Source organism: Canis lupus, chromosome 4 (assembly GCF_003254725.2).
Source record: "Canis lupus dingo isolate Sandy chromosome 4, ASM325472v2, whole genome shotgun sequence".
NCBI classification, from domain to species: Eukaryota; Metazoa; Chordata; class Mammalia; order Carnivora; family Canidae; genus Canis; species Canis lupus.
In genome coordinates this window covers 20,060,022-20,086,300 of record NC_064246.1, presented here as the reverse complement: position 1 = coordinate 20,086,300, position 26,279 = coordinate 20,060,022, and the positions used below count along the sequence as shown (strand labels likewise).

General features: G+C 37.6%; 1 protein-coding gene and 1 non-coding gene across 4 annotated transcripts in view; both read left to right on the top strand.

Moving 5' to 3' along the window:
• Positions 1-26,279, top strand: part of SLC25A16 (solute carrier family 25 member 16) — a 44,323-nt gene extending 18,044 nt beyond the window's left edge. Inside the window, exons 2-7 of one of the 3 annotated variants that reach the window (XM_025434689.3) lie at positions 3,604-3,682; positions 13,530-13,651; positions 14,008-14,074; positions 18,758-18,920; positions 23,470-23,538; positions 24,159-26,279. In XM_025434689.3, coding sequence (XP_025290474.1) covers positions 13,532-13,651; positions 14,008-14,074; positions 18,758-18,920; positions 23,470-23,538; positions 24,159-24,315 — 576 coding nt within the window. In that variant the 5' untranslated portion in view covers positions 3,604-3,682; positions 13,530-13,531 and the 3' untranslated portion in view covers positions 24,316-26,279. Of the gene's footprint in view, positions 1-3,603; positions 3,683-13,529; positions 13,652-14,007; positions 14,075-18,757; positions 18,921-23,469; positions 23,539-24,130 lie in introns of all 3 variants that reach the window. The other 2 variants (XM_025434688.3, XM_025434690.3) reach the window with 2 other exon arrangements.
• LOC112652044 (small Cajal body-specific RNA 18) lies at positions 20,494-20,576 on the top strand. Its single transcript, XR_003131211.1, has one exon. It is a non-coding gene; the product is annotated as a small Cajal body-specific RNA 18 (non-coding RNA).

Genomic DNA, 26,279 nt, shown 5'->3' with positions numbered 1-26,279 from the left:
CCCAGGACCCTGGGATCATTACCTGAGCCAAAGGCAGCCACTTAACTGACTGAGCCACCCAGGTGCCTTTTTAAAATTTAAGTAATTTGTATAGCCAGTGTGAGGCTTGAACTCCCAACCTTGGGATCTAGAGTCACTCCTCCAACTGAACCAGCCAGACACCCCAAAAATCTCAGAAGGTTTTAAAGCAGTTGCCATGGGACACCCAGGTGGCTCAGTCAGTTAAGCGTCTGCTTTTGGCTCAGGTTGTGATCCCAAGATTCTGAGATGGAGCCTTATATCGGGCTCCGTACTCAGTGAGGAGCCTGCTTCTCCCTCTCCCTCTGCTGTTCCCCTTGCTTGTGCTTTCTCCCTCTCTGTCAAATAAATAAAATCTCTTAAAATAAATAAATAAAGCAGTTGCCTTAACAAGATTACAGATTGTTATAAAACTTAATATTTAATTGTCTGTTTAACCAAGGTGGCAATAAAAGATTATAAAGAAGTCTATATAGTTATTAGCAAAATTTAGCTCCTTTAATATTGAGAAGTTTTAACATTTTTAAGTTTTTTATTTTTTATTTTTTTGAGAGAGAGAGCGCGCACAAGCAAGGGGGAGGGGCAGAGGGAGAGAAAAGGGAGAAGCAGACTTCCTGCTGAGAAGGGAGTGTAGGACCCCAAGATCGTGATCTGAACGGAAGGTAGACCCTCAACTGACTGAGCCACTAAGGCACCCTGAGAAGTTTTAACTTTCTTATTTTTTTATTATTTATGATAGTCACAGAGAGAGAGAGAGAGAGAGAGAGAGGCAGAGACATAGGCAGAGGGAGAAGCAGGCTCCATGCACCGGGAGCCTGATGTGGGATTTGATCCCGGGTCTCCAGGATCGCGCCCTGGGCCAAAGGCAGGTGCCAAACCGCTGCGCCACCCAGGGATCCCTAACTTTTTTTTTAAAGATTTTATTTATTTGTTCATGAGAGACACACAAAGAGGCAGAGACCAAGGAAGGGGGAGAAATAGGCTCCCTGTGGGGAGCCTGATGCGCAGGACTCAATCCCAGGACCCTGCGATCACGACCAGAGCCAAAGGCAGATGCTCAACCACTGAGCCACCAAGGTGTCCCGTGTTTTAACTTTCTTAAGTAATCGAAGCCCTGATAATGACAAAACATAGCCCTGGGCAGATAAAGAAAAAGGAAAAAACTTTTTATAATTTCTTATCAAGACCAGACCAACAATCCAAGAAAACTTTGTTGTTTTTAACTGAAAAGCTCAACCTATACCAGTGTACTCTTTTTTTTTAAGAGTGCACTTCTTTATTTATGTTTTTAAAAATAAGCTCTACATGGGGCTTGCACTTGCAACCCTGAGATCAAGAAGGGGCTTGAACTTACAACCGTGAGATCAAGAGTCACATGCTCTAATGACTGAACCAGCTAGGTGTCCCTACCAATGTAATTTTAAAACTCATTCATTCCTTGAGGTGCCTGAGTGGCTCGGTTGATTAAACTCCTGACTCTTAATTTCAGCCCAGGTAATGATCTCAAGGTTGTGAGATCAAGCCCTGCATCCGGCTCCATGCCCAGCCTGGAGATTCTCTCTCTGCCTCTCCCTCTGCTACCTCCCCACCCTCTACTACCAAAAAAACCAGAAACTCATTCATTCCAATCCTTGTCAGTCCTGAACACACATAAAATGAGTCATAGATATATAGACCAGTCAGCCAGGAGCTTTTGAAAGGGTATAGAGATAGTACTTCCTGTCTTGTTACATATACTCACAGACACACGAATTCCAACAGAGATCTTCCCAGATGTGTACTTTAACTTCCTGTTTACCTCATCATTCCTCAAAAACCTGTATTTGTCAAATAGTCCTTGTGGTACCTTGTCAGTACCTTCACAAGTTTCAGTGGCCCCTGCCCCAACTCCAGGCTATGCAAGCCTAAACAAAAAGGTCATGAAAACCTGACAGTGGTGCAAAAGAACCCAACAGAAGGGAAATAAAGAAGTACTGGGTACAGTATGCACTTATCGGGAACTTACCGGGAGCCAAATTTCTAGGGCCTGCTACTTCTAATTCATTTGTTTCACCAGATGTAGGTAAGGCAGTTGGTGCCAGTTCAAGGCAAGGGAGAAAGTCCTCAAAATGAAACAGGTTTCAGCAGCTCCCTGTCTGGGGTCGACTAGCAATAGCTAGCTGACTCTGACCTCTCACAGTCACTAGCTCAGGAAACCAACAGGGAGCCTTGGGCTGCTGCCACAGCTAATTGCTCTATACTGGGGAATCCTGAGGCGGCTGGATAAATGAGAAGTACAGCGCCTGGCTGACTTGCCAGAATTGCAACGGGGGCTCAGAAGTACAAGAACACCTGGCTTTGGGGTTCCCAAATAGACCAGGTTCGGCTACTCTCTATGGATAAAATCCAAAGATAGAAAGGTGGATGTGGTAAAACAAGAAAGGAATTTATTTCTGTGAGGCCATTACCCAGAAGACAGTGGACACTCTCAAAGAGTGTCTCAAAGGCTGAAAATACTTCTAGGTTTATATAAGGAAAATATGGGACAAATGTTGGTGGGCAGGGAGGTCAATCCCGCCTGGTCTTGCTGGTTCAGGGCAGTTGTCCTGTCTTGAGGGATGCTCACAGAATGCTTTGCCCACCTGGTCTTTTGCCTGAGTAAAGAGATAAGCTGGAAAGAAGAACTTAAGCAATTAGAAAGTACACACTGATGTCAAAATAGAAGTGGTTGAAGTCCTCTTTCATCTTTCCTCTACTGCCTCCTCCTTATAGTGGTAGTTCCTTTGTTAAGAAGTTATATATGCTTCTTGCTGGAGCAGAATAAAAAATTTATATTTGCCATATTTTCAGAATATGATATCTGCAGTTTTTTTTTAATTTTAAAAACAAATTTTTTTTTTTTTAATTTATTTATGATAGTCACACAGAGAGAGAGAGAGGCGGAGACATAGGCAGAGGGAGAAGCAGGCTCCATGCACCAGGAGCCCGATGTGGGATTCGATCCCGGGTCTCCAGGATCGCGCCCTGAGCCAAAGGCAGGCGCTAAACCGCTGCGCCACCCAGGGATCCCTTAAAATTTTTTTATTTATTTATGATAGTCACAGAGAGAGAGAGAGAGAGAGAGGCAGAGACACAGGCAGAGGGAGAAGCAGGCTCCATGCACCAGGAGCCCGACGTGGGACTCGATCCCAGGTCTCCAGGATCACGCCCTGGGCCAAAGGCAGGCACTAAACCGCTGCGCCACCGAGGGATCCCGATCTCTGCAGTTTTAATGACCAGGAATTATCTGTCTTAGGTATCATGATTATAAATATAATTTGCACTCATAGGGTTTTTGTATTGTATACAGTGATTATGAGGCACTGTTGAGGTCTTTGAAGCTTTGCAGATCTGCAAAATTTAATTACTGATTAATGTATGTTCTTGGGTTACCACAATTCCTGGATTCTATGTTAGGGTAAGAATTTAGGGAAAAACAGTCTCAGTAAGTTTGGATTCATCATTAAGTCCTCAATTTCTTGACTAAGGGAAGAAAAGAGAAGTTTACACATATACAAAAATTGCAGGCACACCTCAACTTGATTGAGTTTCATTGCTTCCTGGTAGGTGAAGATATACTGCTTTCTGTATTGGATTATGGTTGTAAAATGGGGGAAGAGGAAAACTATCACCACCACTATTTGAGGTAGGTAGTTTCTGATTTTCCTTAATTGTACTTGGAGGACTTTTTTGGCCTCTCAGAAAAGCAGTGCTAGTTAGACTTGTAAGGAAGAGATATGTGAGTATAGAAAAAAGGCCAAAATGGGAGACACTAGGTTTATGAATTGAAAATCCCAGTCACCATGTAGATGACTGATACATAGGTCAGTATGATTACTAGCAGTCAAGCTAAGTTCCCACTTTGTTACATATTCCTTCCCAATAATCCCAATTGTTCTTTTTTTCTTTTTGTATTATTATTTTTTAATTTTTTCCTTTTTATTTGAATTCTTGATGTATAGGAAGAGATTGAGAGTGAAAGAATTTGGGTAAAAAGAGAATACAGTTGATTTGGTTCACAAAAGAAAGGGTCAAGGGGATCCCTGGGTGGCTGAGCAGTTTAGCGCCTGCCTTCGGCCCAGGGTGTGATCCTGGAGTCCCGGGATCGAGTCCCACGTCAGGCTCCCAGTATGGAGTCTGCTTCTCCCTCTGCCTGTGTCTCTGCCTCTCTCTCTCTCTCTCTCTCTCTGTGTCTATCATGAATAAATAAATAAGATCTCTTAAAAAAAAAAAAAGAAAAGAGAAAAAAAAGAAAGGGTCAAAAAATGAATAACTTGAAAAAGACTGGGAGAATAATAGCTAACATTTTTTTTTAACATTTAGATATAATATTTTGTATATGTTGGGAATTATTTTAAGCCTTTATTTACATATATTAACTCATTTAAGCTTCATAAAACCTAATTTGGGTAATGACTTATTGTGGTGTCCGTTTTACAGATTTTGAAGCTGACACCCAGGTTAGGTAACTTGCTCAAGGTCACACAGCTAGTTAGTGGTAGAGTCTAATTTGAACTCAGGCTCAATCTAGAGTCCATACTCATAAGTTCTTTTGACCATTTGATCAGTTTTGATCATAAGTCAAATCCAAATACTTTAAAAATAATAAATTACTGAAATGAGAAAAGTTCAACCCCAAGAAAATAATGCTGGTGCTAGATTACTTACAGGTAGACTACACCCATGCTTAAGTCCCCAGCATTATTTTTTTTTTTTATTTTTATTTATTTTATTTTATTTTATTTTTTTTTCCCAGCATTATTTTGAAAAAGGATTGATGCAGTCATTGTGAGGAAAATCAGAACGTAGTTGGATATCCTCAAACTTATTTTACAGTGTAATAGTATTTTTAGTTTGAACAATGCAAGATATCATAATCTTTTTTGTTAAGGTTTGTAGAAGTCTACATCTAGCCCTGTAGAGGGGTTCATAGTTTAATACTTAGAGTGAAGGGTATTTCTTACCTCCTTGTTCTAAAAATAAGTAAACATTTAAAGTCACTAATTAGTTTTCAAGATTTAAGAGTGTGTAATTATTAAAAATTCTCTGCCTACATTCCAGGGTTTGTTTGTTTGTTTGTTTATTTATTTATTTATTTATTTATTTATTTATTTTTAAAGTTTTTACTTATTTATTCATAGACACGGAGAGAGAGGCAGAGACACAGGCAGAGGGGGAAGCAGGCTCCATGCAGGGAGCCAGATGTGGGACTCGATCCTGGGTCTCCAGGATCACACCCAGGCTACAGGCAGCGCCAAACTGCTGCGCCACTGGGGCTGCCCTCAGGGTTTAATATTACATTGAAATCATGAAGTTGTTGGGAGTCCTAGGTGGCTTAGCCGGTTAAGCATCTGCCTTCAGCTCAGGTCTGGATACTAGGGTCCTTGTATCAAGTCTCACGTTGGGCTTCTGGTTCAGCAGGGAGCCTGCTTCTCCCTCTCCCTACTGCTTGTGCTCTCTCCCGAATAAATAAATAAATAAAATCTTAAAAAAAAAAAAAAAAAGAAATCATTAAGTTGTTTTCAGGATTTGCCTTTGGCTCAGGTCATGATCTCTAGGTCCTGGGACTGAGTGCCATGTAGGGCTCTTGGCTCAGTGGGGAATCTGCTTCTCTCTCTGTGCCTCTCTCCTCTCTCTTGTTTTCTCTCTCTCAAATGAATAAATAAAATCTTTAAAAAACGGATCCCTGGGTGGCGCAGCGGTTTGGCGCCTGCCTTTGGCCCAGGGCACGATCCTGGAGACCCGGGATCGAATCCCACGTCAGGCTCCCAGTGCATGGAGCCTGCTTCTCCCTCTGCCTGTGTCCTTGCCCCTCTCTCTCTCTCTCTCTCATTCTCTCTCTGTGTATCTCATGAATAAAATCTCAAAAAAAAAAAAAAACCAATTCAACTGTAAAAATTTGAGAATCAGATTGGCTTTTTCAACAATTCATGCATTATGCAGCATCCCATCTAGCAAGTAGAAAGGAGATCTGGGGAGCTATGCAAAATGGAAAGCTTTTATAGCCAGAAGAGGGAAGAGATAAAGAAAGAGTGGGGCAAATTCCTGGAGAAGGTTGAAACTGCATTTAGGTTAAGTATTAAGACTTGATTTGGTGACATGGGCTTAGCACAAGTGACTCCATTTTGGGCCTGTGGTTTCTTTCTTTTTTATTTTTATTTTTTTTAAGATTTTATTTATTTATTCATGAGACACAGAGAGGGAGAGGCAGAGACATAGGCATAGGGAGAAGCAGGCTCCATGTAGGAAGCCGGATGCATGACTCAATTGTGAGACTCCGGGATCATGCCCTGAGTCAAAGGCAGATGATCAACCACTGAGCCACCCAGGCATCCTTCTTTTCTTTTTTGCCTTAAACTTGTTTCATTTTAACAAATGTTAACATGTTTTTTCCTTTAGGAAGATTTGATTGATTTTTTTTTTAATTTTTTTTTTAATTTTTATTTATTTATGATAGTTAGAGAGAGAGAGGCAGAGACACAGGCAGAGGGAGAAGCAGGCTCCATGCACCGGGAGCCCGATGTGGGATTCGATCCCGGGTCTCCAGAATCGTGCCCTGGGCCAAAGGCAGGCGCCAAACCACTGCGCCACCCAGGGATCCCTGATTGATTTTTTTTTAATTTAAAAGAAATCCATAGGGATCCCTGGGTGGCGCAGCAGTTTGGCGCCTGCCTTTGGCCCAGGGCACGATCCCGGAGACCTGGGATCGAATCCCACATCGGGCTCCCTGCATGGAGCCTGCTTCTCCCTCTGCCTGTGTCTCTGCCCCCCTCTCTCTCTCTCTGTGTGATTATCATTAAAAAAAAAAAAAAAAAGGAAATCCATAAAAACATGGTAAAATAAACTGGCTAAAAAATTGCAAAACTAGATCACAAATTTAGCATTCTAGTAACCATTGGCATTATTTTTTTTACCATTTTCTGATATATAATTAGGTTATGCCAATTCCTCAGTCTGACTCATGGTCCTGCCACTTTCTGTCTTGCAACTTTTAAGCTAATGCCCCCTTTACATTTATAAATTTCTAAGTATACTCATTTTCTACCATTTTATCATTTGCTACTTTAAGTCACAATCATTTCATGTTAAGCCACCTGAAGCCAGTAAGACAACTAGAAGGAAAGAAGAAATAAATGGAGTGAGAGAGAGCAAGTGGAAGAGGCAAGACCAAAGTGATGCAAGTTAGGGAAGAGAAAAAAAGAAGTTGTAAAAATTAATAGCTTTTGTAAAAATGGATAGTGATGAATTGGGAAAATCCTAGCAAAATCTGAATATTAATCAAGTTGTGTTGTGTCAGCACAATCAAGCCTTAAAATGGTCAGCCTTTTGATTCTTTTGTTACACTTCTTAATATGAAATATTCCAATAAAGATGAAACTATTTTATGGATAATATCTCCTAATTTTATTTTCCAAAAATTCCCTTGCAAAGTCTTTACCACAAGCTGTAAAAAAAAATTAAGCCAACTTGCAAAACATGTTAGTTTTATAAATATCTGGATAATAAGGTATTTGCTGTAATATAAATGTAATTTATTGCCAAATCTTGCCTCAGGAATTTTGTACTGTATTAGTTAAGATTTATCTTAAAAGAAGCCAGTTAGAAAATTACTGCCTTGCCTGCCATACATGGCTGATTTGAATACCGATAAGTTAAATATAAATATGTTAAATAGTTAAAAAATGAATAGATTGAAAACAAATAGCACAGGTAAAGAGCTCACAAACTGGCTGCAGTGGGGAATTGACAGTTCTAGTCACTAGATGATGGAATTTCTGAAATAAAAAATTAAGTTTAGAAATACTCATCAGGGCAGCCCAGGTAGCTCAGCGGTTTAGTGCCGCCTTCAGCCCCAGGTGTGATCCTGGAGACCTGGGATCAAGTCCCACATTAGGCTCCCTGCATAGAGCCTGCTTCTCCCTCTACCTGTGTCTCTGCCTCTCTCTCTGTCTCTGTGTCTCTCATGAATAAATAAATAAAATCTTAAAAAAAAAAGAAATTACTAATCGAATGTTTTGTTTAAAGATTTTTATTTACTCATGAGAGAGACACAGAGAGAGAGAGGGGCAGAGACACAGGCAGAGGGAGAAGCAGGCTCTATGCAGGGAGCCCGACGTGGGACTCGATCCTGAGTCTCCAAGATCATACCGTGGGCCAAAGGCAGCGCTAAACTGCTGGGCCACTGGGGCTGCCCTAAAAAAACTTTTTAGACCAAAAAGTTAAATTAGGCCAAGAGAATGGAAATAACTTTTTTCCCTTTACTTTCTTTTTTTTTGAGAGAGTGAGACAGGGAGAGAGTATGCATGCACAAGTATGGGAGAGGGAGAGAGAAAATCTTAAGCAGACTCCAGGCCCAGAATGGAGCCTGACTTGGGGCTTGATTTCACAACCCTGAGATTATGACCTGAGCATAAATCAAGAGTGAGTTTTGCTTAACCAACTGAGCCACCCAGGAGCTCCTAGAATGGAAATCACCTTTCAAAAAAATTAATTATTTTAAGATCTTATTTACTTATTTGAGGGAGAGAGAGTATGAGCAGAGGAGAGGGGCAGAGGGAGAGGGAGAAGCAGACTCCCCACTGAGCAGGGAGTCCTATGCGGGGCTCAATCCCAGGACTCTGGGATCATGACCTAAGTCCCTGGTAATCACTTTATTTTTTTATTTTTTATTTTTTCCTGGTAATCACTTTAAATTGCCACTTTTATATTACTTGTTTGCTATTTTGAGTCAAAGTTGTGGCACAAAAATTTTATTTTTATTTGTTAAGACTAAGAAAAAGATAAATTTATCATGTTTAAAAGGTAGTATTGGGGCACCTGAGTAGCTTAGTCCAATAAGTGTCTAGCTTCGACTTGGGTCATGATCCCAGGGTTCTGGGCTTGAGCCCTGGGCCTGCATCAGGCTCCCTGCATTGAGGAGTCTGCTTGTCCCTCTATTTCTGCTGCTCCCTCTGCTTGTGCTCTCTTGCTCTCTCTGTCAAATAAATCTTTATTAAAAAAATATTTAAAAAATATAAGGTAGTATTACAAGTCTACATAGGCATCTGGTTGACTCATTTGGTGAAGCATGTGACTCTTCATCTCAGGGTGTGAGTTTGAGCCCCACACTGGGTGTAGAAATTACTTAAAATCTTAGGGACATCTGGGTGGCTTGGTTGGTTGAGTGTCCAGCACTTAGTTTTGGCTCAGGTAGTGATCTCACGGGTGGTGGGATTGAGTGCTCAGTAGGGAGTCTGCTTGGGGATTCTCTCCCTCTGCCCCCTCCCTCCAGTCACATGCATACACACTCTCTCAAATAAATGTTTAAAAAAAATGAAATCTTGGGGCACCTGGGTGGCTCAGTCAGTTAAGTGTCTCCCTTCAGCACGGGTCATGATCCCAGGGTCCTGGGATTGAGCCCCATGTTGGGCTCTCTGCTCAGCAGGGAGCCTGCTTCTCTCTCTCCCTCTACCTGCTGCTCCACCTGCTTATGCATGCTGTCAGATAAATAAAATCTTTTTTTTAAAAAAGCCTACATAAGAAAAAAATAAACTAAAAAATAAGCCTACATAGAAAAAGGAAGTCATGACAATACCTTGCACTCTTCCTTTCCAACCTGAGCCCAGAATGGCTCTGCAAAAGAAGGGTGGTGAAAAGAAGGCTGTTCTCTTGACCACAAGGTAGTGACCAGGAAACACACCCTTACCATTCACAAATATATCTATGGAGTGGGCTTCAAGAGCATGTGCCTCATCTACTTAGAGAAATCCCAAAATTTGCCCTGAATGAGATGAAAACTCCAGATGTGCACATTAACATTAAACTCAACAAAACTATGTAGGCCAAAAGAATTAGGAATGTCCCTCATTCTGTATCCAGTGAGGTGGTTCAGAAAACATAATGAGGATAAAGATTTATCAAAGAAGCTATATATTTGTTGGTTACCTATATACTATATAGATAACCACTTTGAAAATTCTGGCACCACTTTAAAAATCTAGCACCACTTTCAAAAATCTATACAATCAATGTGAATGAGAACTGACAACTGAATGTCAAATAAAGTTACAAAACCACCAAAAAAGGGGAGGGGGGAGTCATATAAGAAGCCAAAATAAGAGAGAATGCTCTTCTGTCAATCAAATGCTGGGAAAATTATCCAATAATTGAATATTCTAATTATCTAATAATTATCTAATACTTCTGAGAAGTCAGGAAAATAGGACTTATTCTAATGGCTGACATTTATTACAAATTGGTACAATCTGGGGATCCCTGGGTGGCGCAGTGGTTTGGCGCCTGCCTTTGGCCCAGGGCGCGATCCTGGAGGCCCGGGATCGAATCCCACGTCAGGCTCCCAGTGCATGGAGCCTGCTACTCCCTCTGCCTATGTCTCTGCCTCTTTCTCTCTCTCTGTGTGACTATCATAAAAAAACAAACAAACAAAAAAACAAATTGGTACAATCTTTCTGGAAGACAATTTCTATTAAAAGCTTTATTCTTGGGCAGCCTGGGTGGCTCAGCGGTTTAGCGCTGCCTTCGGCCCAGGGTGTGGTCCTGGGGACCGGGGATCAAGCCCCACGTCGGGCTCCCTGCATGGAGTGGAGCCTGCTTCTCCCTCTGCCTGTGTCTCTTCTGCCTCTCTTTCTCTGTGTCTCTCAAGAATAAATAAATAAAATCTTAAAAAAAAGAAAAGAAAAGAAAAGAAAAAAACTTTATTCTTTGCCCTAATAATTCTGTTTTAGGAATTTATCTATAATGGAAATGATGCACAAAAATATTTATCTAAAAGGTCATTCACAAAAAAATAAAATAAAATAAAAAAATAAAAGGTCATTCACAAAAGCATTTCTTGCAATTATAGTATCGTATAGCAAATAATGGAGCATATGGCAAATTAGATTAGCCTAAAATCACCTAAAAGTCTAAGGTGATTGTTTTAATAAATTAAGTTACATCCAGGTAATGTATCTCTCACATGGGAAGATGTTCACAACGTAATGTACAGTAGAAAAAATTGACTACAAAATAGAATTATACTTTTTAAATTTATTTTTTATTTTGTAGTAATCTCTACACCTATTGTGGGGCTGGAACTTATGACCCTAAGATCAAGAGTTGAATGCTGTACTGACTGAGCCAGCCAGCTGCCCCAGAATTACATTATTATAAGTTTTAAGCACGTATTATTACATTATTATAAGTTTTAAGCATGTGTGTAAATGTACATGTATAAAGGTTTGGGATGTTATATATTTAGGTGCTTGTTAATGGTGGATAAATATGTGTATGTTAAATTTTTTATTATCTATTTTTTTCTAATTTTTCTACACTGAGCATATATTTCTTTTGAGAAGTAAGGAAGTCTATTTTACAAAAATAGATTTTTGCTACATCAAAACAAAAAGGTTCTGGGGCTCCTGGCTGGCTCAGTGTGCAATACTTGATCTCAAGATTGTGTGTTTGAAAAAAAAAAAAAAAAAAAAAAAAAGATTGTGTGTTTGAGCCCCACGTTGGGTGTGGAGATTACTTAAAAATAAAATTTAAGAAAATAAATAAATTGGGGCACATGGGTGGCTCAGTTAAGTGTCTGACTTTAGCTCAAGTCATCATCTCAGGGTCCTGGGATCAAACCCCATGTCCCCACTCAGTGGAGAGTCTGCTTGTCCCTCTGCCCCTTCCCCTGTTCATGCTCTCTCAAATAAATTTTAAAAAATAATAATAAATAAAAATCTCTGTACAGTGAAGGAAACTACCAACAAAAGTAAAAAACAGGGGCACCTGGGTGGCTCAGTCAGTTAAGCTTCTGCCTTCTGCTCAGGTCATGATCCTGGAATCCTGGCATTGAGCCCCAAGTCATGCCCCCTGCTTGGCACAGAGTCTGCTCCTCCCTTTGCCTCTCACCACACTCGTGTTCTCTGTCTCACGCTTACTCTCACTCCATCTCTCAAATAAAATCTTAATTTTAAAAAAAGAATGGCTAAAATAAACTCAAGAAACAAGTATTGGCAAGAATGTGGAGAGAATGGTACCCTTGTGCACTGTTGGTGGGAATGCAAACCAGTCATTGTGGAAGACCGTATGGAAGTTAAAAATAAAATTATCATTTGATCCAGTAATTCAACTACTGCATATTTACCCAAGGAATACAATACAAGGAATACATGTTGAATCCCTAAAACTTTAATTCCAAAAAATGTATGCACACCTATGTTTATTGCAGCATTATTTAGAATAGCCAAATTATGGAAGCAGCCCAAGTGGATAAAGAAGATGTGAGGGATACACACAGGAATATTATTAAACTGTTAAAAAAAAAAAATCTTGCCATTTGAAACAGCATAGATGGAGCTAGAGAATATAATGGTAAGCAAAATGAGAGAGAAAAATACCAAATGATTTCACTTATATGTGGAATTTAGGAAACAAAACAAATGAACAAAGAGGGAGAATAAAAGAAACCAGAATAAAAAACCACCAAAAAAAACCCCACAAAACCAGAGTCCACTATGGGGAGCAAAAGATGGCTTTAGTGGAGGTAAATGGGGGGGATGTGGGTGAAGCAGGTAAAGGGGATTAGGAGTATATTTATCTTGATGAGCACTGAGTAATGTATAGAATTGTTGAATCTCTATACACCTGAATCTAATTTAGCACTGTATGTTAACTATCCTGAAATTAAAATAAAATAAAAATTTTAAAAAGTAAAACTTCTTTTAAAGATAGATGATTTAATTAAAAATAGCTCAGTTGGATAGTTTATGCAATTTGAAAATTATTATATTGATGAAAATCTAGAACTTAATACTAAATTTGCTTATCAAATTTTTATTCCTAAAACAAATTTTTTCTATGACTATGAGCATTTATATTTTTATTATGTTTCATCAACAACAAATTTACCAAAACACTAAAAAGAAAATAATGATCATGCTTTGAAGTTTAGAAAAATGCCTTTATTTTATTTTTATAAGAATCCCTTTGGTAGGTAAAGCATCTCTTCATTTTAAGATTAGAGGTAATAAGTAAAAAGTCAAATATCTTGCCTAGTGCTAGGAGATAGTTTTTCCTTTCTGGTATCCTACCTGGAAATAGACAAGAAATAGAATTTAAAAAATACTCATGATCCACCTATACTGTACTATTTTGGTATTAATAACATAACTTCACAGTGGGAAGAACTTGGAAATATTTTACAAACTGACCCTTTGCTTACAAGGTTGTTTTTCAGCTGGTGGTATTATGATATAATTCTATTAGTAATATCATTTTTTATTTCATTAGATTTTCATCATTGCTATAATTTGAGAGCACTACTAATGATAGGAAATATATATTTATATATTTATATATTTTCTATCATTAGTAGTATATATATATTAGTAGTATATATATAGTATACTATATATATTAGTATGTATAGTATACTTATACATTAGTAGTATATATATATATATGTGTATATATATATATATGCATATTCTTTCACATTTAAGTTTCTACTTTTTTTTCAGGTATGACTGCAGTTATCTGTACTTACCCTCTTGATATGGTGAGAGTACGCCTAGCTTTCCAGGTGAAAGGGGAACACACTTATACAGGAATTATTCATGCATTCAAAACAATTTATGCAAAGGTATTTCACATTTACTTTTCTCATCTATCTTGTTTTATTTTTTAATATAAGCTCTGTGCCCAACATGGGACTTGAACTCTTGACTACAAGATCAAGAGTCTTAAGTCTTAAGCTCTGCTGAGCCAGCAGGTGCCCCTTTAATGTGTCCTTTTATATTTAGAAAAATATTTTGAATGTTATTTAAACTTTTATTTATGGATGATATTAATGATTAATGATTATGATACATCTATGTTTCAGGATGGGTCCCAGAGTAATTTTTTTTCTCTTGTAACATATGCTTTTGCTTTTTGATGTTAATAATGATAAGCACAATGTAATCTTAATCTCACTTCTAATTTTTCTTCATTCAAAAGGAGGGCGGTTTCCTTGGATTTTACAGAGGCCTGATGCCCACCATATTAGGAATGGCTCCATATGCAGGTATTTTGAAATTTGGCAGAATCTTTAGTTTTTCCTAAGAATGATTTTTTAAATTTTAGCATTTTGTATCAAACCCCTATTCCATCTGGATTTGGTTTTTCCCTCCTTAAGGATAAACATTTGACCCAACACCATTTATTAAATAGTCCCTCCTTTCCCCAGTGACCTATAGTGCTACTTCTAAAAATACTAATTGAGTACAGTTTTACAAGTCTTTATATTTGGTGGACAAGTCCCTTTACCTTATGCCTTTTTTTTTTTTTTAAGGAATGTAAGAACTATAAATACTCTATTCCATGCACGTTTTTGATTTTGCACAAAAACCCCATTAGGATTTTTTTTTAGTATTTTTATTTATTTATTCATAGAGACACAGAGATACAGAGAGAGGCAGAGACACAGGCAGAGGGAGAAGCAGGCTCCATGCAGGGAACCCGATGTGGGACTCGATCCCGGGTCTCCAGGATCACACCCTGGGCTGCAGGCGGCGCTAAACCGCTGCGCCACCAGGGCTGCCCCCCATTAGGATTTTGAATGAAGTTTTTACAGATCTTGGACATTTTTGTTAGGCATATTTATAGATACCATATAAGCTCTTTTGTGTCTTTTGGAAAATTACATTTTCAGTCTATTGCTTGATTTAATTTTATATCATCTTATAGCTAGTCATTATCCTACTTGTTGATTAATTATAGTCAGCCCCCATGTTACTTGTAGATGCTTCGGGGTTTCTGTGTGGGGAATTCATATTCTGTACAAATAATATCATTTTTCTATTTCCGTTCTAATCCTTATTTCCTTATTTATTTATGTTTATCTTAGCTACTGTAATAGCTAAGGACCTACGGTGCAGCAGTGAATAGAAGTGATGATACTGGGCATTTTGGCTCCTTAATGATTTTAAAGGGACTGTTTGTAATACTTCTTCACTTAGCATAATGTTCATGTATGGCATTAAGGAAGTTTTGGTAAGAATTTTTATCTGAATTGGTGTTGAATTTTATCAGACACCCTTTCCTGCATATATAGAGGTGATCATATAGTTTTCTCCCTTAATCTGTTAATACAATTGAAATTAATAGATGTTCTAAGATCAACCCAAATTGGTTATGACATAACGACCTTTTTATATCGCATTGAATCAAGTTTGCTAATTTTTTAAAGAAGTTTTACATCTGTATTCCTAAATGAGATTAGCTTGTAATTTTCTTTTTTTGTAATATCCTTGTGTGGTTTGGGAATCAAGGTTATATAGATCTCATAAATGAGTTGAAGAGTATTTTCTCATTTTCCATGTTCAGAAATAATCTCTAAAAACATTAGAATTATCTGTTTCTTGAAAGTTTTCATTGTGGATGATTTTTATTTTTAAATTTTATTATTTTTTAAGGATTTTATTTATTCATGAGAGACACAGAGAGCGAGAGGCAGAGACACAGGTAGAGGGAGAAGTAGGCTCCATGCAGGGAGCCTGATGGCGGGACTCGATCCCGGGACTCCAGGATCACACCCAGGGCCGAGGGCAGGCACTAAACAGCTGAGCCACCCAGGGATTCCGTGTAGGACCATTCAGGTTTTTCTCTTTTGTGAACCATTTTTGGTAGTTCATACCTTTCTTCACCATTTTCAACTTGACCCTTTGGTATTAGTTTTCAATTTTTTGGCAAAAGATTTCCCTTATTTTTCAAAGTTTTTTACATCTGCTCTATTGTGTCCCTTTTTTCATCTTTATTTATCAGTTATTATATTTTGCAAAGAATCAGTTTTTTTTTTGTTTTCTTCTCTAGTCTACCTTTATTTTCCATTTCATTGATTCTTGTTCATTTCTTATCTCCTTCCTCAGTTTTATTCTTCAGTTGGATGCTTGCTTCATTCATTTTCAACCTTTGGGTTTTTTTTTCCTAATGTAGGCCTTCGCCTCACCCTACCCCCCAAATCCTGCTTTAGCTGCATTACATGAGTTTATTATTTTACTGTTTTTACTTAAAATGTGGAAATTTTCAAACATATTCAAAAGTAGACAATAAAAGAGCCACCATTCACCTAGCACCTACCTTCAACAATGATCAAATCAAGACCAGTCTTGTTTCATCTATGCCCCTAAAAACTCTCCTTTTATCCCATATTGTTTTAAAGTCATTTTATTTCATCCATAGTATTTCAGGATTCAGCTCTCTATGCTCTTTTTTTAAAGCATAATCACACACCATTATGAACTTTTAAAAAAAATTCTCAGTATCATCTAGTATATTATCATTGTTCAAATTCCCACCTCCTCCCCTTAACTCATGATTAGTTTTTGGACATATCCAAGTTAATATTTGCCTAGTATATCTTTTTTCATCCTTTCATTTTCTACTTTTTCATGTCTTTATGTTTTAAGTATTTCTTTTGCAACCATTATGTAAGTGGTTATTTTTAAAAATCTGGTCTGTAAAATCTTTAATTGTCAATTTACCCACCTAATAGTTGTGATTTTTCATACATTTGTACTTTCTATCCTTTGCTATTTGATTTCTACCTATGGCTTTTCTTTTCATGTTTTAAAATATTTCTGCCTTATTTTTCTGAACCCTTCCCTTACCATTCTTTTATAAATATGTAAATTTATTTTGCTCCGTCCTATGGTTGGTGGCCTTTAATTATGACCCCATTACTTGATCATAATCTCTGAGTTTCAGACCCAGCGATTCCATCTTCTGCAGACCCAGTGGCATGATCCATCTCAATAGCTTTGTGGCTCTTGGCTTCATTATATAGAGTCACTTCACCACTCTCATGGGCCTACAACTCCCAAGTGGGCTCCAGCTTATGTTGTTGGAAGGCTGTAGTCCTCGGGTTCTCCTTCTCATCCTTTTTTGCAACAACAATAGCAATGACAAAGTCATTCAGAATACCTAGATTGCCATTATGTTGGAAGCAGAACTCTATAATTTTTTTGCTCTATTTTCTTCTCTAAGTTTTTTGTTTTTAAAATAGATTTTAACCTAATTATAGTATATATATAATTTTATTTCTCCATTTCTCAAACATTTTTCATATATTTGAATACTCTTCACAAATGTCATTTTTATTAGTTGTATCATATTTCACTGAATATTATTCCACATTTAGGTATTTCTGATTTTTCCAACTTACATTTAATTTGCTATGTATTTCCTCACTGTGAGCTTTTTCAAATTTTAGATTGCCTTTTATTTTTTGTTTTTTAAAGATTTTATTTATTTATTCATGCGAGACACAGAGAGAGAGAGAGAGGCAGAGACACAAAAGAGGGAGAAGCAGGCTCCATTAGAGAAGGAGCCTAATGTGGGACTCCATCCCAGGCCTCCAGGATCAGTCTGATCTGAAGCTGGCACCTGAGCTGAAGATGGCACTAAACCACTGAGTCACCCATGCTGCCCTAGATTAAGTCTTTTAAATAGATTTCCCAAATATAAAAGTATATGAATATTCTATAATTGTATGCCATCAATTCAAATACTATATTATATAAGAATTTTGTATAAAGAATAAATGCATATATTGAGGTATTCTCCTCGACTGAATTTTTGTTAGTGCTTGTTTCTTGTTAAGTATAGAGCATATTTTGGGATCCCTGGGTGGCGCAGCGGTTTGGCGCCTGCCTTTGGCCCAGGGCGCAATCCTGGAGACCCGGGATCGAATCCCACATCGGGCTCCCGGTGCATGGAGCCTGCTTCTGTCTCTGCCTCTCTCTCTCTCTCTGTGACTATGATTAAAAAAAAAAAGTATAGAGCATATTTTAAATATATTTTAAAATTTAATAGGTATCAAGTTACCTTGAGTATAGTTGATAGGATTCCTTGAATTCTATTCTTGATTTTGTGAAAGTAAGACTTTAATGGGTCTATTATAAAATCATGTATGGGATCTCTAGGTGGCGCAGCGGTTTGGCACCTGCCTTTGGCCTAGGGCGCGATCCTGGAGACCCAGGATCGAATCCCACATCGGGCTCCCGGTGCATGGAGCCTGCTTCTCCCTCTGCCTGTGTCTCTGCCTCTCTCTCTCTCTCTCTCTCTCTCTCTCTGTGACTATCATAAATAAATAAAATTTAAAAAATAAAAAAATAAAAATCATGTAAATGTTCAGCACACGCCAAGTGTGTATTATTGATAATTTAATATTTACTAGATTTCACTAATTCATATTGGATTTCGTGATCCAATATGAACATTTCTCTCATGGTAACAACTCTTCATTCGAGACAAAATTAGACACTGAGTTAAAAAAAAATTTCTTTGTCACTTCTGAAGTTTTCACCTTTATCTTATCATGATCATTATTGTAAATATAAGTTGTCATATTTACTTGTAATTATTAATCATGAATTTAACTTTTACTCATGCGAAACCTTGGAAAACTACTTAATTCTATTAATACATAAGATGGCATTTATAACCAACTCTGCCTTTATTCAGTAAACTACAGCATATATTAGCGTGTGAAAACCATGCCTATAATTTTTATAGGTAGTTATTTTGTCATCTCTAGGTTATTTATAAACATTAATTAAACCTTTTTCTTTTAGATTAAGCCAAACATCAGAAATCAGGAAATGTATAGTTTGTTTCTTGAGTTAATTGTTTATTATGAAGAATGGTGTCTTTTCATGGTTCATGTAATGTTAAAAGCATTGTGGTGAATTTATATTTTGTTTTTCAGGTGTTTCATTTTTTACTTTTGGTACCTTAAAGAGTGTTGGGCTTTCCCATGCTCCTACCCTTCTTGGCAGACCTTCATCAGACAATCCTAATGTCTTAGTTTTGAAAACCCACATAAACTTACTTTGTGGTGGTGTTGCTGGAGCAATAGCACAGACAATATCGTAAGTCTCTTCATCAACTTAATTCAATCAAATTGCAATTTCTCAATCTTGATTTTCAGTGTCAGTTAAATCATTTTATTTTTTCTAATTATTAAAACACAGGATCCCTTGCAAAATATAAGCAGTAATCTAATACATTTTTCCAGATGCACCTGCAGTTTAAGCATATTATAAATAATTAGATGCCATGTTGACCAGATTAGTTTGAACCTATCAAAATTTTTGTGGATTCATATAAAAGAAAGAGGGCCACCTGGCTGGCTCAGCTGGTAGAGTCTGCAACTCTTGATCTTGGAGTTTTAAGTTCAAGCCCCATATTGGGTGTAGAGATTAGTTAAAAATAAAATCTTTAAAACAAAATTTTTTTTAATGAAAGAAAAAAAAGTAAGCTATAAAGAATTACTAATTATAGTCTTCATATTTTCTTATGAATTTGCCTTTATGGGTTTTTGAAATTTGAGTCATTTGTGTGTGTGTGTTTGTGAAAGAGAGAGAGAAAGAATGAGAGAGAGAGTGAAGGAGAGGAGGCACTTTCTGGCACTAAATCTTGAAGGCCTCCTTTGTGCCAGGCAGTGTACTAGGCTTTGAGATACATGCTAAAGGAAAAACAAAGTTATTTTCTCAACAAGCCTATATTCTTATTAAGACAGTGGCAATACAGTGGAGTTATATATTAATATAAGTTGTAGTGGGAATATAGATAAAGGTATTACTATATTTTAATTTGGAAAGGTGACTTCCAAGAATTTCCCAGCCCAAGAGAGATTGAGTAGATGAAATAAAAAGAGGCTGGAACACTTGCAGGAGCTTTTCACGAACATGAAGAAAAGCTTTCTGTGACTGAGGAGTATCCTGAGAAACAGGAAGTAATAGTGTCACAAAGACAAAAAAGAGTATCCAATGAAAAAGAAAAGTCAAAGTAAGATAAATACTGAAACATAAGGTGTTTATTGGACTTTACAATTAAGGATTGCCTTTGTGAAACGAGATTCAGTGTACTTGTCTGTAGAAGCAAATCATACTAGGTTGAAGGTAAAGAAGAAAAGGTATATTGGTTTATTTTTGAAAACCTGGCTGTGGGGAGAGGGGCCGGGAGGACCCGGTAGGGGGTGAGGGGTGGTGGTCGGGGGGGTTGGAAGCGCGGGAAGTCCCCAAGTCCCCAATGTAGCCCCCTTGTGAGCTCGCGGTATTTTCCTTAAATGATCGAGCTCCGCTTGGCACAGCTGACCTGGAGCCTGAGAGGATTATGAAAACGTGTGGGTAAAAAAAAAAAAAAAAAAAATAGGGATCCCTGGGTGGCGCAGCGGTTTAGCGCCTGCCTTTGGCCCAGGGCGCGATCCTGGAGACCCAGGATCGAGTCCCACATCGGGCTCCCGGTGCATGGAGCCTGCTTCTCCCTCTGCCTGTGTCTCTGCCTCTCTTTCTCTCTGTGACTATCATAAAAAAAGAAAAAAAAAGAAAAAAAAAAACAAAAACGTGTGGGGTAAGGTGGGGCTGGGGACCGGGGCGGGGAGGCAGGGAGGCAGGGAGGCGGGCGCGGTTGGGGAGGCCCCTGCCCGGTAGCTGCGAGCCCCGGTCGATGATGACGTGACCACTGCGCAATCTGAGTTCTAGGAACCAGATGATGGAGTGGATGCTAAGAGCCGACTGAGACCTCCGGGGGGGAAAAAAATGAAAACCTGGCTGTGGAACCTTGCACATTTATAGAAACATGATCACTTTCCATCTGTTCTGATTCTCTTCTTGCTTTTACTGCCTTTCTTTGCTACTCACTTCTAATTTAGATTCTTAAGATCTGCCTTTTTTCTCACACTTCTTTTCTTAAGCTATATACTATACCTGTTGACTCTTACCAGGTCCAAAGACTTCCTCTCAGTCCTTTTGCTTCCTTGCAATTGTTCTAATTCTGGGTTTTTTGTCACAGTACCCTCTCTTGGCGATCAACTTTCCCAGCCTTCGCTTTTCAGTTTTCAGGTGTCCTGCTGATTCATGTCCTCCTCTTCCTACCTATCCATGCTGATTTTTTTTAAGGCCCTTGCCTGTGTTTAATCCTCTTCTCTTCCTATAAATATCTAGAATAGTTCATCTATCTTTACGGTTTCAGTGGTCACTTCTGCACAGATAACAAATTCTATTTAAGTCTCCCATTACTGTCTCTCCATTACTTCTGTAGCAGGCTCTTGGATGTTTCTACTTGGACTTCTGCCATCAGTGCAACTTCATAGTTCAGACATTACTTGTCTTTCTCCTGGTGACAATCCTCAGCTCCTAGCTTTACTGTTTGTTACTATAACCATGAACCTTCTAGCCCTGGAAATACCTTGAAATCAATTTTCATATTGTACGTTTTCAATTATCATTCTGTCTTGTTTTTTACTGTAGAATACTGCCTAGAGTGCCTTTTTTCTTTCTTTCCCATTGTTATTTCCCTTGTTCTACTCCTTGTACCTGGTCTTCTTACATTCTCTCCTTTCTACTATCCAATTCCTTGTACTCACATATATCTTTTCTCTGAAACTGAATCTTTCGGGTTGAGGTTTTTGTCCCTTAATTCCCATAAAGTTTCTTCCTCTTACAACCTTCATTAAAAAATAATTCCTGGAGATGCTTTTAAAATGTATATGGCACTTCAGTGATTGGTAATGTTATTTCTTAAGCTGTTTGGTTAAAAAATGTAGTTTCTTTTTAATTACAACATTTCATTGTAAATATAAATGTATATAAAAGTATTTACTGTTTTTGTTGTGTATCACTTAGGTATATATTAAGTTACCACGGAGATCTTTGAATAGGAAAGTAGAAAGTAGCTCTGTGATACTGGAGAATGTCTCTAAGATTCAATTTTCTTTTTCTTTTTTTTAAGGTTTTTTTTTTTTTTTTTAAGATTTTACTTATTTATTCATGACAGACTCAGAGAGAGAGAGAGAGAGAGAGAGAGGCAGAGACACAGGCAGAGGGAGAAGCAGCCTCCATGCAGGAAGCCTGGTATGGGACTCGATCCCAGGTCTCCAGGATCACACCCCCGGCCAAAGGTGGCGCTAAACCAGGGCTGCCCAAGATTCAGTTTTCTTTCTTTCTTTTTTTTTTTTTTAAAGATTTTATTTTTTTATTCATAGACAGAGAGAGGGGCAGAGACAGACAGAGGGAGAAGCAGGCTCCACGCAGGGAGCCCGATGTGGGACTCGATCCCGGGTCTCCAGGATCACACCCCAGGCTGCAGGCGGCACCAAACCGCTGCGCCACCGGGGCTGCCCAAGATTCAGTTTTTTTTTTTTTTTAATAAATTTTTATTTATTTATGATAGTCACACAGAGAGAGAGAGAGAGAGAGAGAGAGAGAGAGAGGCAGACACACAGGCAGAGGGAGAAGCAGGCTCCATGCACCGGGAGCCCCACGTGGGATTCGATCCCGGGTCTCCAGGATCGCGCCCTGGGCCAAAGGCAGGCGCCAAACCGCTGCGCCACCCAGGGATCCCAAGATTCAGTTTTCTTAATGTTGGGATAATAGTACCTAGTTCATGCAGTTTTGAAGATGGAATGAGATAATTTACATAAATTGTTTAGCACAGAACCTAACACAGGTAGTTAATATTAGCAAAATTAAAGGAATTTTAAAAAATCACCTGGGGTCACACTCCTAAAAAGAGGCTACTTTTATGTATTTCATTTCAGGTAATTCTTTTACATAGAATTTTCTATCTTCTAAATTCCGTATCTGTAATTGTTTATTTTTGCCCATAAGGAAACATTTTTGTTGGTCTACTATATACAGGGGGACTTGCTGAATAACTCTTAGAGTAGTAGTTCTCAACTAGGGGTGATTTTGCTTCCAGTGGACATTTATTAATGTCTGGAGACAATATTGGCTGTCAAGCTGAGGGTATGCTACTGGCATGTAGTAGGTAGAGGCCAGGGATGCACTTAAACATCCCACAGTGCACAGGATAGACCCCCATAGCTAAGTATTACCTAACCTAAAATGTCAATGACAAAGTTGAGAAACCCTGTCTTAGGGTTCCAACAATGAAAAATATCCAGTTTAAATCTTCAGAAAGTGGCATTTAATTTGGCCCCGAGGAATGAATAGAACTCTATATTGAGGGATCCCTGGGTGGCGCAGCGGTTTGGCGCCTGCCTTTGGCCCAGGGCGCGATCCTGGAGACCCAGGATCGAATCCCACATCAGGCTCCCGGTGCATGGAGCCTGCTTCTCCCTCTGCCTGTGTCTCTGCCTCTCTCTCTCTCTCTCTGTGACTATCATAAATAAATAAAAATTTAAAAAAAAAAAAAAAAAAAAAAAAAAAAAAAGAACTCTATATTGAAGTGATGAGAGAGAAGAATCATCTAACCAATGGACTCACATAAGCAAAAGCAAGATCTCTGTATTGCTAGTTGATTTATTCATGTGCTTATATACTCCTAGATTAGACAATAAAGGCATAGAAATGCATTCTTTCCTAAGGAAATAATATATAGGACTTTGTAATCAATAATTGTTGAATAGAACACTAAAAGTCATTTTTAAGTCCTTTTGCCTTTTTCTTCTTTTAGCTACCCATTTGATGTAACTCGTCGGCGAATGCAGTTAGGAACTGCTCTTCCAGAATTTGAAAAGTGCCTGTAAGTTCTCTATGTCTTTGATCATTTTCTTTAGGAAATGTAATGTTTAAAGTAACCCCACTCCTGGTACCAAAAAAAAAATAATAAAATAAAATAAAGTAAGTAGGGAGATAGGACTGTGGTCTTACCAGTAGTCTAGATATTATTATGAAATAGTGTTGTCAGTGAATGTTACAGACATAGTCCAAACAGAATAGATGTATTAATAAGCCCGGCAATTCTGTACATAGTGCTTGTACTTGGAATGAAGTGTTGCTTTATTGTGAATTTTCAGCTTATTTTTTTACACTTTGCTTCCAAAAACTAGTCAAGATGGCATTTTGGCTTCTTTTAGAAATGCTATTATGGGGGCACCTCGTGGCTCAGTTGGTCAAGCATCTGCCTTTGGATCATGATTCCAGGGTCCCAGGATTACATAGGGCTCCTTGCTCAGGAGGGAGCCTGCTTCTCATTATGCTCCTCCCCTTGCTCATGTGCTTCTGCATGTGTGCTCTCTCTGTCTCAAAATCTTTTAAAAGAAAAAACTCCTTTATAAAAAATTTAAAATGCTATTACGGATTTTGAAATTGTCTCTTCATGAGTGGGTATAAAGGTGTCATCATATAACCATTGTCTTTCAGTACCATGTGGGAGACTATGAAGTACGTCTATGGACACCATGGAATTCGAAGAGGATTATATCGTGGTTTATCTCTTAATTACATTCGCTGTGTTCCCTCTCAAGCAGTAGCTTTTACAACATATGAACTTATGAAGCAGTTTTTTCACCTCAACTAAAGAAAATCATGATTTTTTTTTTCCTTAGTAAAATCTCCGAGGGAGAAATAAAATGTTACTTTAATTTTAGGGAGAATATTACTTGAAGGGGGATATTTGCCTTGTCACAGGAACCACTGCTATTTTAATACTTGATTTTTTTATTCATCACAAATCAAAAGTGCTTACTGTGCTTTTTGATGCCAAAAGTTATACCTTAGAACGTTGAAAAAATTCCTAAGCTGATGCTGGCTAATCAGTGACGTTATTTGAAACTGTTTTAAAGTGTTATTTGCAAGTAGAACAAACTTAAAATGGGATTCAAGAGCTTGCTATTAGCTTTATCATGCTTTAATTCCAAGCTTTATTTATGATCATGATTTCAAAGACTCTAACATTGGTTATTATTATTATTATAATAAATAGGCTTGGTTATATTGCAGTAGAATAATGAAAACTGAATTTTTAAGTCATATAAAACATAGCTTAGGGGGCCACCGGGCTGGCCCACCCAGAGGAGCATGCAACTCTTAATCTTGGGGTCATAATTTTGAGCCCACTTTGGGTGTAGAGATTACTAAAATAAAAAAAAAATAAATTTAAAAACCTGTAGCTTAGAAGCCAGCATTGAAGATTATTCTTATCTCTCTTCTCTTAACTCTGCTCCACTGCATAGAAGGACTGACAGTTTTTCTCTGTTTTTAAATAAAATAAATGTTGTATTTAAAAATTAGTCTTGTAGAAACTCAACAATAAATGAAGAATTTTCAGGTATTGCTCAACTGTTATTTCTAGGGACTATGACTGACTTAAATTTGTTTTTAAAAGTCAATGTATTCTTCAAAAGCAGTAATAATAAATACTGAATATCTTTGCTTTCAAAACAGATTAGCATTATAGATTTGTTTTTGTTAGGTCATTTGGTATACACTAGGAAATTTAAATGGACTGTGAAATATCCATTAATATAGATGTGAATGTCAAAGAATGTTTCTAAGGTATTTTATCATGATACATTGACTAGTTCTTCCATGTAAAATAATTTTAGTGCAATATAAACTTAAGTAGAAACGTAAAACATGATTTAATTGTTATTCTTCATATTAAAATAGTTTAAAATATAAGAATTCCATTTATTGTGTTTAGAACACTTTTTATCTTTTATTGTAAGCATGACAGAAATGGGAAGGGAACAATTATAATTCTGTCCAGAAGTAGTGATTTGTAGAATTGATGTGATTTTTTTTTTGATCAATGCAAACTATTTTAATTGCTCTAACTTTATAATTTTTGTATTGAGGTAAAATTAACATATAACAATATATTAGTTTCAGGTGCACAATGTAATGATTCAATATTTGTATTTACTGCAATATAATCACCACAATAAGTCTAGTTACCATCTAATTGATGTATTAGAAAACTAAGTTGAAAGTGTTATTTCTGCTTCAGATTTTGTCTGCATAAAAGATTTTTTGTCATGCATTGGTAAAAATTAGATGAACTGGTTTCATTTTCAAAGTCTTTATTTTAAAATAAATATGTATCTTTGTATGATTTGTAAGTGTACCCACAGGTAGAAATATATGTGTTCTTAAAACTATTTTGTATATTTTCATTCCTGGGCTACATTGTAGCTAAATATTGTTATCAAATCTCAAGATAATTTAAATGTATAAAATAAGTATCTCAGTTATGTTATCAATAAAAGAGAACTGCAAATATTTTTTTAAATAAAAATTTACATTCTATGTCTGTTATAGAATACATAGGATATTAAAAATAAATTTTAGGGACGCCTGGGTGGCTCAGTGGTTGGGCGTCTGCCTTTGGCTCAGGGCATGATCCTAGATTCCCAGGATCAAGTCCCGCATCGGGCTCCTTGTGTGGAGCCTGCTTCTCCTCCTTCTGCCTGTGTCTTCGCCTCTCTTTCTGTGTATCTCATGAATAAATAAGTAAAATCTTTAATAAATAAATAAATTTTA